General features: G+C 42.0%; 1 protein-coding gene across 1 annotated transcript in view; it reads right to left on the bottom strand.

The window, feature by feature from the left end:
- The window catches only part of thsd7aa (thrombospondin, type I, domain containing 7Aa), a 213,304-nt gene extending 203,355 nt beyond the window's left edge, over nucleotides 1-9,949 (bottom strand). The window contains exon 1 of the mRNA XM_079571198.1: nucleotides 9,423-9,949. Coding sequence (XP_079427324.1) covers nucleotides 9,423-9,597 — 175 coding nt within the window. The 5' untranslated portion in view covers nucleotides 9,598-9,949. The remainder of the gene's footprint in view (nucleotides 1-9,422) is intronic.
- Between the last annotated feature and the right edge of the window lie 6,236 nt (nucleotides 9,950-16,185).

Raw genomic sequence — 16,185 nt, 5'->3', positions numbered from 1 at the left:
CTCTGAAACAAGGACAAACCCAGGAGGCGGTAAGGCAGTACTCTGGTACTTGAATTACATGCTGCTCAGGTTGGCCCACAATGGCCGAACGCAATTTAGTCGTACAAATGAACAAATAAGCACTTATTTGGTACTTACTCATCTCTCAAGTCTCATGGAAAAATGTACAATAGATACAAGGGCATGTAATCGCTTTCAAAGGAGTTGTTAAGTCCCTGAGGAGACGGCAAATTGGCACGTCTGACCTGGTGGTTGGTTGGCATTTGGCTATCTGTTGTTGTTATTTCTGTTCCTTAACATTAGGTCCCTTGTATGTTTATGTACTGCATGAATATTTTGTTTGATATAGCAATAAATAAAATGGACAAATCTGCTAAAAATATTATAAACCCGAGACACAAGTAAAAAAGGTGTGTATAGTAAAGTCACCACGCATCATGATTCCATCCAAATTCTTCTACTTTGTCTACGATTACACAGGTTTTCAGACCATGCAGCTGTAGCTTTAAGAAAACTATAGCATTGCATTCTGTGGAAAATACAAGGTATCATCACACACCATAGTGCCAAATATAATCTGAAATCAAAGTCTATATGGTGAAGTGTTGTCTTTTACCACTACCAGATGTCTCAAACGTTTCTGAAAAGAACTTTACCTGGAAGGAGCGTAACTTATCCACCTCTCTCTTCACTTCAAAATATCCCGCTGAGCGCATTTAGACCCGAACCGCCGTTTCCTCAAGCAGACGGTCAGAAGCAAAGCGCATTCTTTCCAAAAAGCATGTCGACATAAAAGGCCTGCTCTGAACTTTGAAGTACGGAGCTCGCACAGTTCATGAGTCATCCCGATATGCGCTAGATCTCTGCTCCCAATGGCAACAACAAAGGGGGAAAGCTAGTCACCCTGTCAGGGCACCATAACCTCATGCTACCCCCAGGTAACACAACACAAACCAAGGAAAACTTGATGAGAGTTTGCCAACAAGGTATGATTGTATGATTAAGTACTGTATGTGTAATGGGCTTCACCAGCTTCATCAGTTTCTCACTATTATTATCAAATCTCCCCACATACTCGGTGGTGGTAAGCTATTCAAGCCACAGCTGCCCTGGGGTCGACAAACAGAAGTGAAGCTGCCAATCTGTGCCAGCAGACGCAACAAGTGGGCACCATTCCAGTGTTTCTATAGGCAGCAGCAAGTGAATTCTATTACTTTTTAATGCCATGTAATGCCCAAATACAGTATGTCTCTTTGTAGTTTTCCTTCTAAGGATTTGTAACCAATTTGGATTCATATATACTAAATTGTGAATTGGATACAAGCAGAAATGTATGTAAAACTGAAAGAAAATGTCAGCAAGGACAATACATTTTGTATTTTAACTGGGAATTGTGCTTATTATTAGCAAATAATCTCAAACATCTTCATCACTATGTAGAAAAATGCCATATTGATCCAAAACATGTAACCTAATATCCAGTAGTTTCACTTCCTGATTCCCAATCGCAAAGCCCCTTACACCTTCTCAACCCTCCACTTGTTTTCCTTCACAGAGCAGCTATTTCAAAAAAGAGAGACAAAAAAGTAGTCAATGTGGCTGTTGCGAAGCTAACTGTTTTTACTCCACAATGAAAGGATTAAGCTTAGCAAGAGCTAGAGAGGTGAGAAAACTATTCCTTGGATACGTAAGAGCTCAAGAGGAGCTTTATGGGAGCTGCCGCCCAGATGTTACTGGAGAAGATTCAAATATTACCCAAAGATGCGTGAATGGGTCGAAACACAGCTCCTGGTCTGTGTTTGATGAGAGAACAACATTGTCACATTGTAAAATTGCTCTACAAAAGTCGATTTTGCACAATACATCCGCTTCAACAACACCTGCCAGTCAGCGCTGACTTTCAAGAATTTATATTAATCCAACCATTTCCAACAAGAATGACAAAAATGACACACTGGGCGTTGGTTCATCCTGCTCTGGGGTGGCAGGAGGAACTATGCCGCGGAGTCATCATGTGTCACAGCGCCTCTCGGTACCTGCCTGTGACGGCTCTGTCACTCCGAGGAAGCTGGCATCACGCTAATGTCTGCTGGCACGCGGCTCGGAGCGCGTGTTTGTCTCAGGGCTTACAAACGAGCACAGACAGAGAGCTGCAGATCCCAGTTAGATCACGTTACCGTCTGCTAATTGAGAGGGGAAACAAAGCCGCTTTTGGCAAAGAATGGCTGGGTTTTGTCAAGGCGCTGAGCGACCGTGGCACGTGCCGCAGAGCGGGGGATTCGGATGTGGTGGCATGCGTGTGATGTCAGTGACTGGGTAGATATACTGCATCATTAGCTGCGATCCATGCCATTACTTTTTGCGGAACTTAAACAACTAAACAAGGACTAAACTGTTTCCGAAAGCGCGTCTGAAGGAAAGCATCTGTGACTCTAGGATGAACTCATCTTGGAACACCATTTTTCATCCAACTTTGGAGCCAAGAGCGGCGGCTACTTTTCTTTCAGACAGGGAAAGCTCGAGACATTCATGACTAGCCTATAGCTAATAGGTTCCCAAAATGGGGGTTGGGACCGCACAGCAAGTGTAAATATAAATAAATAAATAAAAAATATATTGACCATAGATTGAACACATGGATCTAGCATTTCTATTAGCTGTGGCAAGTCTAATAAGAAATGGGGGCAGGCTCCGGAAGTTTCCCTTACCATTCAGCATTTTTTCCAGGCTTGACGTTCTGACCTCTCCAGACCCAACATCGTCCTAATTCCTTCCTGTCATTCTTTTTACTTTTGCCCTTTTATGAATATAGGAAGTGGCACCAAAAACCCAGCACAATTGCTAGCATGAATGAGCTTCAGTGAGCCTGCGATGAATGGGGGGAGCCACCCCGACTTAGTCCATCGCTATTCTACAGTCTAAGATGATTAACAATAGATTTACAGTTTTATAATATATAATAGTCAAGTCAATAAGATGCCACAATATGTCAAAAAATCACCAAGGTCTATCAGTTTTAGCCGCGATTTTCCGGATTTAGCTCCATTTTAGTCTTTGCTCCTGAATTAGTATTTTTAGATGGAAAACACTAATTGCCTATATATATATATATATATATATAAAGATATATATTTTATTAAGTGTAAGCTGTGTCAGAATGGTCCAAATGGTTTGCTCATTAATGTTCCAATTAGATCCCATGGTTATTTTTTGAGGTCATGGCCTTAAAAGTTTGGGAACCATTGTACTAGAGCAAGGAAACACAAATGAAATAACAAACTTATTGAATTGATACAATGCTGTAGTGAACCATGAAGCAAAACAATTCATTTAATCACATGCAGCAGCAATATTGCGATATTTAGCTCAGTATTTGACAAAATACTAATCACAGAAACAAAAATCGAAATGTGCGTTAAAGAAAATACTAATCAGGGACAAAAGACTAAGACTAAAATGGAACTAAATTAGGAAAACCATGACTATAACTGACCTTTTAAACATTTAAAGAGACTAGCAAGTTGCAAGTTGGTCATTTTCTACTCACTACTGCCACCTCAGGTCTTGTGCGTAACTGCAGCTTCTCTTTTAAGCTCGTGCATGACGGCACTTTGGACCCGAGGTAACACCTTTTTGAGTGACGTTGCAGGATTTTAGAGGTGAACAGGTCTGGGCTCTTTCTACACATTAGGACATGGCTGGAACATGTAGGGGGAAGAAAATACTCAGTTTTAACATTTTAAACCCAGTATAGTCCCTTTAAGTTTAAGCTTTTTGTTTTGACAAGTCAGATGGAAGACCTCTGACCTCATTTTGCTATGTATAATGGCCTGTTTTGGATATAAAATTGCATCACCTACGATCATTTGGCAGCCCCAGTTCTACACATGAGCTTCCTTATAATTATAGTTACAATCAGCCCGTCAATGATATATTCAGCCTGGCCATGTTGGGGCGAAAACGAAATTTCCTTTGCTCCAAAAAAAAAAAAAAAACGCCCCCACATCTTGAACGTGAAGCAGCGATCGCCCCCGGCACGCCAAAAACAAAACAAAAAAACAAGCCTCATCAAAGACAAGACGCCCCGAAATGCCCCATTCAAGGCAACATCTGTGCTTCGGCGAAACCTGTCACCGTGCCAAGTCTACGCTGACACACTTAAAGCCCGCGCACACGGACACAAGTCCACCGCGGTATCTAGGTTAACTTTGTCTGGCCAATCTGGTGGCTTTCCTTCTAACCCTTAATCCCCTCCCCCTGTCCCTACACGGCAGGAGGCACGGCGCATAATACCCGCGGATTCCCATTGCTCTGCGCGGGGCGTGTAGACAAAATTTTGGTAAACAACAACAACAACAAGAAGCAGGCGGAGGGGAGGCATTAGTCGGCAAACACAAAGCCCCTCGCCATGTTCGAACCCGGAGCTGGGAGGCAAGAAGGCCAAGGTTTTTTTCTTTGCTTCTGTGCCCAAATTTATGGTTAAACATTCCAGCTTTACGTTGCGGAGCTGACAGGCATTTTTTTTTTTCCTTTGCAGACAGGTAGCAAATATGCAACCCCAGGATTTTTCTTTTTTTTTTTCTTTTTTGCTAATTTACATGAGCTTGGCAAAAGTAGGTGCAAGTGCATGACTGTTGCCAGGCAGAGTCGCCGGGAAAATTAACAATGGGAAGTGTTAACTCAGCATTAAAATTTCAGCCAGAGCGGAGTATACGCGCTTTAACTTAGGGCGCCTCACGTCACGTCTGGTGTGCTCGAAGCTGAGATGTTTTTGGATAGCCAAGTGAAGCATAAAAACGCAACGGTGTAATTGCCCCGGTTGTTGTTGCAGTCAGGGAAGGGCACGCCTTGGAATTTTACTGTTTGAAAGCTTGCAGTGTTTGCATAATGGGAGTAGCAGTAGAGTTGAAGAAGACGTTGTAGTGTAGTCAGGGGTTGTCCAATGCTGTGGGTACAAGGACCCCTGGGAATACTCGGAACTAGTTCAGATTGAAAAAGAAGGTGACACTGAATACTACTAGGAGGTTATTCGTATGGTTTTAGGTTCATATCGAACACACGTTTTTCTTACAAATTGTACTTTTAAGTGATCCCATTCAAAATAGGTACCACTGAAAGTTCCAAGAGGCTTGCAAGACAAAAGTACATTGCTAACTGTGGGAAATGTACTTGGAGCTCAAATGTTTTTTGAATTCCTTTGCGAACTTTCAACACCTTTTTTGTTGTGGGAATGATTTACTTTTCAGCGTGTTAGACAATGGAGAGTCACCAATAGTTCAACTACAAATAAGAAACATTGACTCACATCTAAAGAGTTAACTTCTTAACCCCCACCTGAACAGAGCACATTTTCTCCAATACTCTGCCAGAGTAGGCCAGAGTAACGCCTCATTTGAAAGCTAAGACCTACAAAACTGATCAAAGCTTCTTCCTTGTTTTTGTTATCACATTTTAGTTGTTTTTGTAGCATTTTTATCACCTTTTTTATGCATTTTTGTCACATATTCCTTGTGTTTTTTGCCATGTTTTCGTCATGTTTTTATCATGTTTTTATTACGTTTTATTGTTTTTATTTGTCACGTTTTCATTGTTTTTTTTCTCCCATTTTTTGCCACATTTCCATCACATTTTTATCACGTTCTATTTCTTTTTATTGTCACATTCTCAATGTCTATTTTGTCGTGTTTTGGCCGCATTCTGTATTTTTGTGTGTATGTAAGTTCTGTGACCAAAACATGTAAAAAAAAAAAAAAAAAAAAAGCAACAAAAAGGACGAAAACGTGACAATCATTTGGAAGAAGCTTAGATGAGTATTGTAGGTCTTTGCTTTCGAATGGGCCATTACACTACAGTCTAAAGTCTGTACGCTCCAGAGAGTGTAAGTGATATGGGGTTGAACAGATTTGTTATGTACTTTATCGTATAGACATATTTTGAGTAAAACATGTTTTTTCCCCATTACAGAACACTTTTGCGAAATTTAGCCTATATACAAGGACGTGCCAGAGGGGGCAATAAATTATTATTCGGAATAATAGCCAAACCAGAACAGATTTATTTAAAAAATGTTTGATTGAAAATATAGGAAAAAGAGTCTTTTATTTTTCAGGAATTTTAAAGACAGGGACACAGCAGCTTGCATTTAACCACCAGCCAGTTCCAATCTTGCAAATTGTACTGTTGTGTCGGCATTAATTTCAACAAAATAATCCATCCTTTGAATAGGAAAACCATGAATGCATTCAATCAAAGAAGTCTCAATCTATCATTCCTCAGGCATTGCACAAACATCCTGCTGACCATTCCTTTTGCCTGATTAAGTTACATTTCTCATAGACGACCAAAGCCTAATTCCCACTGCATGCTTTCACCGACTGCAGCATGTGCTAAGCTTCGCGCCGAGTCCGACATTGATCTTTACCGGCTGTGCTGCACCCATTGATCGGGCAGTACTGGAAGAGGGGGTGGCTTTCCCAGTCAAACCAGTGCAATTGATTCGCAGGCACACAGTGAGATTAGACAGCAGCTCTGTGGAGGACGCCATTGATCCGTGGCACGCAGTCAAATGGTATCCACACAACCTCGAGAACTGCAACTCCCATCACTGGTTTGAAGGATGGGTCTAGGGGAACAGGACAACTACCCTGCAAACTTCTGATGTCATCAAAGATTCTGTTATTGGACTTCTACAACAAGACAACTCAACAAGGTTCTATCAAGGAAAGTCTCAAGCCTAAGTTCGAACTGCATTTTTCACAGTCAAAGGATCTGAAATAGAAGTAGGCGTTGAACCAGTGGCTTCTTGAACCTGAAGTCAAGAAAAAAATAGATATTGTGCTCTATGGATGTGTTTCTATGGATACAAACAGCGCTTTTAATTATTTCCATTACAGAGTATGAAGATGACAGCTTGTACGGTAAAAGCATGACATTTTCCTTCAAATTTATCTCAAAGCCGCACTGCAGAAGATTAGAGCGGTCACACACTCCAATATTTGGATGTAGCACCTTTAGCTTTGACTACAGCAAACTCCTGACATCTTGGAGTATGCCAGTGCCATCGATGAAGAAGAAATCCATTGGTGGAATAACCTGGTCATTCCGAATGCTCTCATTCTTTGGGCACATAGCGTTGCTGAACCTAGACCTGACCAACTGCAGCAACTCCAGATCAGGACAGTAAGTTAAATCCATGTGGCCATACATGCCAGTGATACCAAATATGTTATAAAATAAAACATTCTCCAATATTTCATAATCAAGGGAGTCCCCAAAACATACTAAGACAACCATTTCTGTTTTAAAACCTCCCAGGAAAACAGTCCTGGGTTTGATTCGCATAGGTTTTAAGTGTGACCCCATGCCTGTGTACCGTAGGTTTCTCCTAGCACTATATAGCAATTTAAGGCGCCTCCCCAAACAGCAGCAGCATGGCGCCTTGTACTCCACTCCATCAAACTGCCTCTTTCTCTCTCTCTCTTTCTCTCCACTAGTCGGCTTTTTACCCACGCTCTGGGAAAGCGCAGCGGAGCTCCCAACACACACGCTACTCCTCATCAATTTTACGCATGTCAGGGAGAAATGATGAATGAATGGGGCAGGCAAGAAGTAGAAGTAGGCACGGGCCAGTGAGAAGTGCCCATCTGCTCAGGCCGTATATAGGAACTCCCCAGTAAAAACCCCCTCCCACCGAAAAGACAAAAGGCAGTAACAGTCCGAGTAAGCCAATTCAAGGGTCTGGATGCGCACACTTCTGGGATTGCAGCAGCTATATGAGCAAGACAAGATGGCTCCAATGCATCGCCATGAAAAAAAAAAAAAACAGAGTGCACAGGGCAAAGTCACGGAATTTTACGTCGTGGTGGAGACTTTTTTAAACATCGTGAGTAAAGACCTCTTGAGATGCTCTAGTTATCGAAATTCTAAATCAACCCAGCCCAGATGATGACATTTTGAAAACCTCTCCTACGATATAAAAGTTCTGCATCTTTCAATCAGGCTTTGTAGGACACTCTTCTCGACACATTGCAGACATTGCCAAGAACACTACCAACTATTCCCTCCACCTGGATCATAATTCCCAAAGCCACGCACCGATTGGGTCATTCCTTCATGAAACTGCAATAGCAAACAAAGATTTATGAAATAAAGTTCACTTTTTTTTGCTTCTAGTAAACTCTGAATGACAAATCTGTACAAAAGAGTGAAAATATGCCAAGTGCACTGATAAAGGCAGAGCAATGTTTCGACAAAAGCCATTGATACTTAACACTTATAGCTGAGCAGCTGGACCTTAACATGCATGAATGAAAGAAAAGGCAACTCTGTATTGGTGTTTCTTAAAGGAATAAAAATTGTAGCTAAGCAAAACAAAAGGCTAGTTTCGCAGAACATCATCCCTTTAAGGAAAAACTGTAATGGATTATGATTTGGAAGTGCAACAACAGCACATGGTTCCATTCATTCATGCAGCAAGGCGCTTTTACACTACACGTTTTATCAGCCTTTTGCATACAGTATTACCATTAGGCCATCAATTCCACAGCTTTCTAAAAAAGCTCTTTTCAAATCTTAATGTTTCCCTACTTTTCTTTCTTTAAAAGTCACATGATGCGAGCAGCTCCAGGCAGTTCCTCTCCAGCACCATGCTTCCCCATTGCTACTCCAGCGTCGCCATCAATGTAGGTCAGATTTGTTTTGATGCAGTGTGGAGTGTTGACATCCAATGAATGAACGTACCCATGCGCCAAATCCTAACTGGTAGTAGTGGAGCAATTGGTTCTTTGTTAAAAAAAAAATCCACATCAATACAAGCGTGAAATGCTTGCTGATGCAATTACTAATGATTAGCTTGAGTACCGATACTGCAAGTAACGACTAATATTGGTTTTGATACTGTGTGAGTGGGACGGCTAATAAGGGTGAGGTCTGAGGACTTTGCGTAACATTCATGCAATGTTATAGAACCTTTTTTTCCTGTTCTTGGCTTCAATTATAGCACAACCAAGCCCACAAACGACAAGCAACAAAAACATGAAGGCATTAAGATTGAAGAAACATGTTGGTGAATTTAAATTGCACTGCGAATAGTAGCCGAAGTGTAGTAGGATTGGTAGAAGCAGTATTTCTTTTAATAGGTATCGAGTTGCAACTATGAAATTCGCCCTTTACGAAGAAGTGGGTGAGGTCTGACCTTGCTTTGCCTTATCCAAAACTCCCTGCTATGCCCAGCCTTTTTATGCACAACATTATTGTGTCGAAAATGCAACTTTCTATGATAAAAAGCCATAAAAGTTCAACATAAACTCCATAACCAAGCGCATGTTAAAACATCTTCTGCATTTCACAAACAGCTCTCGAGTAACGGCATCAGACGGGACATCCCTTTCACCAGCACGTGTGCAGAAAGAAACCCGACTTACCTGTCTGCCAGATGTACGTGGTCCTAGTTTCCGTTACAGTTTGACCGTCCAGTCCCGCGCAAACAGCCAGCAGCAGAACCAGCGTAGTAGCCCTCCGCACCGGGGACCCCTCCATAAGGAAGACCCCAGGAAGTGCCCCTGGTGCCGGGGGTCCGGCTCTACCCACCCTCCCCATGGTGGCGTGGATGATCTCCTCCTGGTATACTTCCCCAATGCGGCGCGTGGAAGGAGGAGGAAAAAAGAATCAAAGCAGGGCGAGCAAAGGTTTTTCCTGAGCCACGCGGTGCAGGCTCAAGTCAAGAAGCTCTTATTGTGTGTGTGTGTTCGTCCAGCCCCCCCCAGAAGAAGTAATCCTAGTGCACGAGAAGAGGAAGGCTGGGGTTGTCCTGCGCTGTGGAAGAAGAAGAAGAAGCTGCAGAAGAGGATGGGAGGGTATCAAAACGAATGGGAACAATAGATCCGTGGAAGGCAGTCAGTCCGCTCTGCTGTGGTATTGTGATGGTGTGTGCCGGTTCATCGCTGCGCCAAGGATCCCCTCCCCTTCTCTCTATCTCTCTCCCCCTCTCCCTCTCCAGTCTCTCGCTCGCCCTCTCACTCGAGTACACACAAACACATGCTCGCACGCCCACTAAGCCCCCCCCCCCCTTCTCATATAAGCACCCGTCACGTCGCAGAGGAGGAGAGAGGAGAGGACAGAGGCAGGTGCAAGTGTGCTTGGTCAGAGATTACACTGTGTTTTTGTCAACTAAGTGGAGTCTACTAAACTCATACATTTTAAGCAGAAGGAAGTGGGATGAGTGTGCTGAACTTTAAAGTTACAGGTTGACATTGACAGGGAAACTTTTTATGTAATGAGCGTGCTGAACTTTAAATTTTAGGTTCAAATTGACATGGAATAGTTATTGTAATGAGTGTGCTGAACTTTAAATTTTAGGTTCAAATTGACAGGGAATAGTTATTGTAATGAGTGTGCTGAACTTGAAATTTTAGGTTCAAATTGACAGGGAATAGCTATTGTAGTGAGTGTGCTGAACTTGAAATTTTAGGTTCAAAATGACGGAATAGTTATTGTAATAAGTGTGCTGAACTCTAAATTTTAGGTTCAAATTGACAGGGAATAGTTATTGTAATGAGTGTGCTGAACTTGAAATTTTAGGTTCAAATTGACAGGGAATAGCTATTGTAGTGAGTGTGCTGAACTTGAAATTTTAGGTTCAAAATGACAGGGAATAGCTATTGTAATGAGTGTGCTGAACTTGAAATTTTAGGTTCAAATTGAATACCTAGGTCGGATGAGTCTACTGAACCTGTAACTTGTTGGACATGACGTAAACATTTCAAAACATTCAAAATGTCTGTCATAATTTAGTTTCCCCAAAAGTTTTGAGTTTGTTGAACCTGTTCGGGTTTACAGTGCGGGGAAAAAACAATTATTGTAAGCTCTATGTACAAGGAAAATAGTATGAATTTAATGACATAATAACTACTTTTATTCTATTTGTGGAAAAAAGTGTTTTTAAAAGAAGACATTTATGTGCTCATAAACTCGCCCTGTGACAAATTTGATGTTACAGTTTTCCCTGGTAATCACTGCATTGGCTCAATTTAACGAAAACGCAAAAATAGAGGTATTTGGGGTTCCGTGGTCTTTGTTTCTCAGTCGTGAAAGTGGCCGTCGTTGTTGTAGTGTTGCAAAGTGTATTTGCGTCTTACCTGATTTAAATGTACAGCGTTCAGTTGTTCTTTCCACAGAGAGATGCTTGTGGTCAGCCACACCGTTTACCGGTCACCAGGGGCTGGGCTCGTCGTCGCTGTGGAAGAGTCCAGAAGGTGCAGAGTAAATCATTTTGTCCCAGTTTTCCTTAAGAGACCTTTGTTATTTTACCCTTCAAGACTTTTTACTATTCTATAAATGTTAAGACAATTGCGTCATAACAAAAGCATTTCATCTGATGCACTCAGGTTATCTTGTATGTGATGTTTTCAGCGCCACTACTAATGTGCAACAACCTTTTTATCTAATTTAAGATTAACTATTAGTCATTTCATTTTGGCTTTGAGCATATTTATTATATACGATGAAATCATTGTTTCACTTTTGGAAATGACATTGAGTGATGCGCTTTCATGCTGCCTTGTTTATGATAAATAACACTTGACAGCTGAAAATTACTCATGAAGGCCTCCTCATCTGCGTAGATAAGACTACCTTTGACCAGAACTCATAGGAAAGAGAGCAGGAAAGAATTAAAATGCCATACTATAAGGGCAATTTATGCAGATTACATTGTATTTCAGCATGCAATACAATTAAAATGTTATCTTCATTCCCACTTAGCCTCCTAAAAATGCCATTATGGATGTTTTTTTTTTTATGTACTCCCTTTGATGTACTTGTTTACTTTGTCTGCCAGTGTGAGTTTGACGACTAAAAACATTTAAATGCACTACATCTTTCCCACAGTACATGAAGACACCTTTAGCATAGAACACCACAGTGGCTAGTGCTAGCATTAGCACACATGGCCCTTTCTTATCATTTTTAATAATGTGCAAGACTACAGAATGCACCAAAGCAGATAAAGCACGAAGACGCAGTGTCCTCTGGCCAAGAGTATATAAAAATGTTATGTAGTGTTATCATTATATACATTTTTAGGCTTACATTATAACATTAGCTGCTAGCTACAAATGAACATGTGTACATTCACCATGACAGATAAGTCGCCTTTGCAGCTTTAGTCTGATTTAATGTACATCATTAGATTCAAAATTCAAGTACTTTTATGTTTCTTACTATTATATTCTCTTTTTTACTTACTTACTTCATCTGGTCAGTTCACAAACCTCAGGTGCATGCTTCAAGGTGAGAAGATAATGCTGAAGAAGCGCTACAGCACCCTCTACAGGACAATGAATATACTCTTTATTTATTATCCCCACAGGGAGATCTGTCCTCTGCATTTGACCCATAGTTCGATGTCTCTGGGGCAACCGGTCAACAGCAGTGGGTAGATCTCAGCCTCATGTCCCTCTCTGGATGTTGAGCCTGTCCGGCCCGGGGATCGAGCCCAGACCGTTCTAGCTTTGAAGCGGGAGCATCATTCTAGCATACAGTCTTGATCGCCCACTCTTTCACGTGGGTTGCTCAGACTAAATTAAAGGACAGTGACGGTCCTGTGGTTTGAGTGTTTCCACTGATCCGAAGGTGCACAGTTTCAACCCCACCTGTCAGCAGGGTGTTGTGTCCATGTGTGAGTGGTGTGTGGGTGGCAGCACTCAGGGGGGCCTTAGTTGCAGATTACAACCACGCTTCTGTCTGTCTATCCCAGAGCACTGTAGTACTTTGGCAGCCGCTCTAAGCTTGAAATATACAGTACATTATTTCACTTGATGACCACGATGTGAAAGGTCACTACTTTTAAATACAGTAAGTGTTATCGTCTGCGAAATTACAATCAAGACTGACCTAGTTGTGCTCCTCCATCACCCATTTTATATTTTATGGTGAGAATAAATTTGTATTTGAAGAGTACCCAGTGGTAAATCTCTGCAGCTGCATTTTTAAAGATTTGCTCAAATCTCTTCAACTGTAATCCATACTCCGGGATTACTCCTGCGCTCAGTAATCCTCCTGATATCAGGAGATCTACAGTTCCCTGTGCATTCAGAGTGATCGGTTTTATATTTCTCACTGTCTGAATATGACTAACTAGCGATATTTTCTACACTGTATCATTTGCTACAATCGTTCGCTCTGAATAAGAATAGCACGTTGCGGAGTCCAAGCGGAAAACATTTGACTGCACTTCCAGACGGCTCATTGAACAATTTCTGAGGATTCGGCGCTAGTTTCATTTTTGGGGGAAAGGAGATAGAATCCAGGATTGTCTTGAACTATTCGTAGCATCTTTTTTCGTTTTGCGTTAGCGGCGGGTGAAGCCTTTCCTTTGCCAAACTGGTGCTCAGGTTTCATGCAGAAACAGCATATTCCACTTGACCTTGGCCGATCCCTGACTTATTATTCACAAGCGCACGGGACCCAATGAAGAGCCTCATAAATTTGATCAGTGGCAGGTGACGCACTCCCTGAAATAGACAGTGTCAGTCAGTCTGCGCACTCCAACCAATCCAATTATTCTGCCCAATGCGCACTGCAGCGTGTCACAGATTCCCTGGTACTCCCCTACATGTCAAAGATAGAAAAAATGAGCAAAAATTCAACTTACAGGAGCCTTTAATTGTGCATAGTGCTGTCTGCATTGTTGTTGGTTCCTTGATGCATGTTAGAGCAATCCCGCATGTTTAAGACATCGCTCTCTCTTGTGAAGAGATCCAGGAAGGACAAGCAGCGCTATATTCTTCATTAAAGGAATATGCACCTCTGAGATTGCTACACTTCTGAAAAATGGTATTTGTTTTAGCGCTAATGCATAGGAAGTGCCACTCTGCAGGGAGCTTCTGTACATAACCCATGGGGATGTCTGTGTTTACCCAGTGCGCTATTCCCACAAGAGCCGTGTTCAACTATAGGCCCAATGTATGCAGCTTTGTAGTGTTCTTCAAATTTATTCTCGCAACTAGCCGTGCAGAAAGCCTTGTGAATGACTTGGGAGTTCTGCTACAGAAACAAATTTGACATAAAAAAGGTGTATTTACAAGAAGCTTACCCATGGATCGACGGGAAAGGGTTTGCCGAGATACTTGATTTCGATTATGGACGGCTGCTGTGGAGATGAGGCAAAGGAAAACTGAATTAATCTCCAAAATCCAACTTCATTTCAGGCGTTTACACAGAAGACAAAGTAAACTAGGTGTTTTTAAAAATTATTGAATCTAGAAAATACCCCTAGGACATACAATGTTATAAATGTAGTTGTACAAACTGCCAATAGAGGGTACAAACCTTCCTCTGAAACACTCCAGGTATGTTGTTGGTCAAGATATAATTGTATAACACGGTTAAAAGATCAAAAAAGTTGATTTAATGAAGACAAATTGTGCAAAGTCAACTTTTATTGTTCTGTAATACAGTTTGCGTAATATTGCTCACTTTGCTAGCTTCTTCTTCTGCTGCTGAAGCGCTCCGATCTGTATTCCCTGGATTGTGTTGCATCACAGAGGGAACACAGACCCGAGCAGTTGTGCACTCAAAGTGTGTTCAACATTTTTGGCTAACTTCCTGTTGGCTAGCGTATGGGTCAAACATTTTACATAAATTCAAATAAAATAGGATTTCAAAAACAGAGGAAAACTTGCAAACCGTTTCGTAAAAATCAGTTTAGATAGTGATACTATTAGCGTCAGATTAAGGTCAGCTTTTAGCTTCGATGCTAAACCTGCTTGTCTGGTTAAGTATTTACAGCGGGTGCAAAGTTTCAATATGTTGCAACATCTTTCATTCCTGCCACATACTAAATGTTTATATATTTCAAAAAGACATGGCAATCTCTCTTTAGGAATAAAACACACAGGACACAGTCGTTACCAAAGGAAGTTAGCATCATCTTGCTGTGCAACATTTCGTGCACATGCTTAGGGCATCTGTTTCGGATGCCTCTTGGTCGCCTCCCGTGAGGTGTTCCATGCCTGTCCTAGTGGGACAAGGCCTCGTGGAAGGCCCAGGACACGCTGGTGGGACTATGTCTCCAAGCTGGCCTGGTGTTGCCTCGGGGTCCCCCCAGAACAGCTGGAGGTGTGTGTGGATCGGGAAGTTTGGGCATCTCTGCTGAGACTGCTGCCCCCGCGACCCGGATAAAGCGGAAGAAAATGGATGGATGGATGGATGGATGGATGGATGGATGGATGGATGGATGGATGCTTATGTAGCAAGACGAGCGGTTATGGCGATTTATAAACAAATATCTCCGCCAAAATAAACTACTTTTAACATAAATATTGACAACGCCACCGGAGAGAAGGCTCCGGACCTTAAGGCACGCAGGTTCGTTTATGATAGACACAGGCAGAGTCCAAGCATAGCAAAAATACATGTTTTATTTACTATATATATATATTCTGTTTCAATAAGTTACTTTGTTTCTCTTTCGTTGGTAAAACGTTCGGTTGATCCACAGGTTTACATTTGCACATTTCATACACTACCACAACCTGGCAGCAAACTGCAAAGTCCCTTATTGGACAGTATTAAAAACAAAAGTAGTAAAGTCCGTGAGTGGAGCAGATTAAAAGCAGGTTAAAAGACAAGGCAACAACATGGACAGCGCCGTCATCGCACCAGCGCGGCCAGATCACCTGTAAATAATTAAAACTGTTAACACCTAGCCTTACTGGTAGAATAGTGGAACTCTGCCCCAAACGTACCATCTAACGCAGGGCACAACACACGGGTGTGGGGCCATGACAGCAGACGCACACCATCCCTGCCCATGGAGCATCTGGGGCTACATCGTGGAACCGTTACCACGCGGAGCTAAACCACAAAACCTCCAGTTAGGGCCAGTAATTAGTTACATTAAATTCGAAAACCTAGAGCAAACGCTACCTGTCCTTCGGAAGAGTGAGGAACGCACTGACACCGGCGGGACCAGGAAGTGAGTGACGTCAGAGAACGGAGTAGTGAATGCATTGCACTTATATACCCGCGGCGCCACCTGTCTGTTTTCATTGTTCTATAATAAATAATTCTAACTGAATGAAACCCTTACCAGCCCAGTCTCTTACTCCTTGCCGTCTTTTCCATCCAGACATTATCTCAAATTTTAAAATGGTTTAAACTAATCACATTCAACAGACCTGCTTT

Source organism: Gobius niger, assembly GCF_951799975.1.
Source record: "Gobius niger genome assembly, chromosome: 14".
In the NCBI taxonomy this organism is placed as follows: Eukaryota; Metazoa; Chordata; class Actinopteri; order Gobiiformes; family Gobiidae; genus Gobius; species Gobius niger.
The sequence above is the reverse complement of the archived record's forward strand: the minus strand, read 5'-3'. Positions and strand labels throughout refer to the sequence as shown.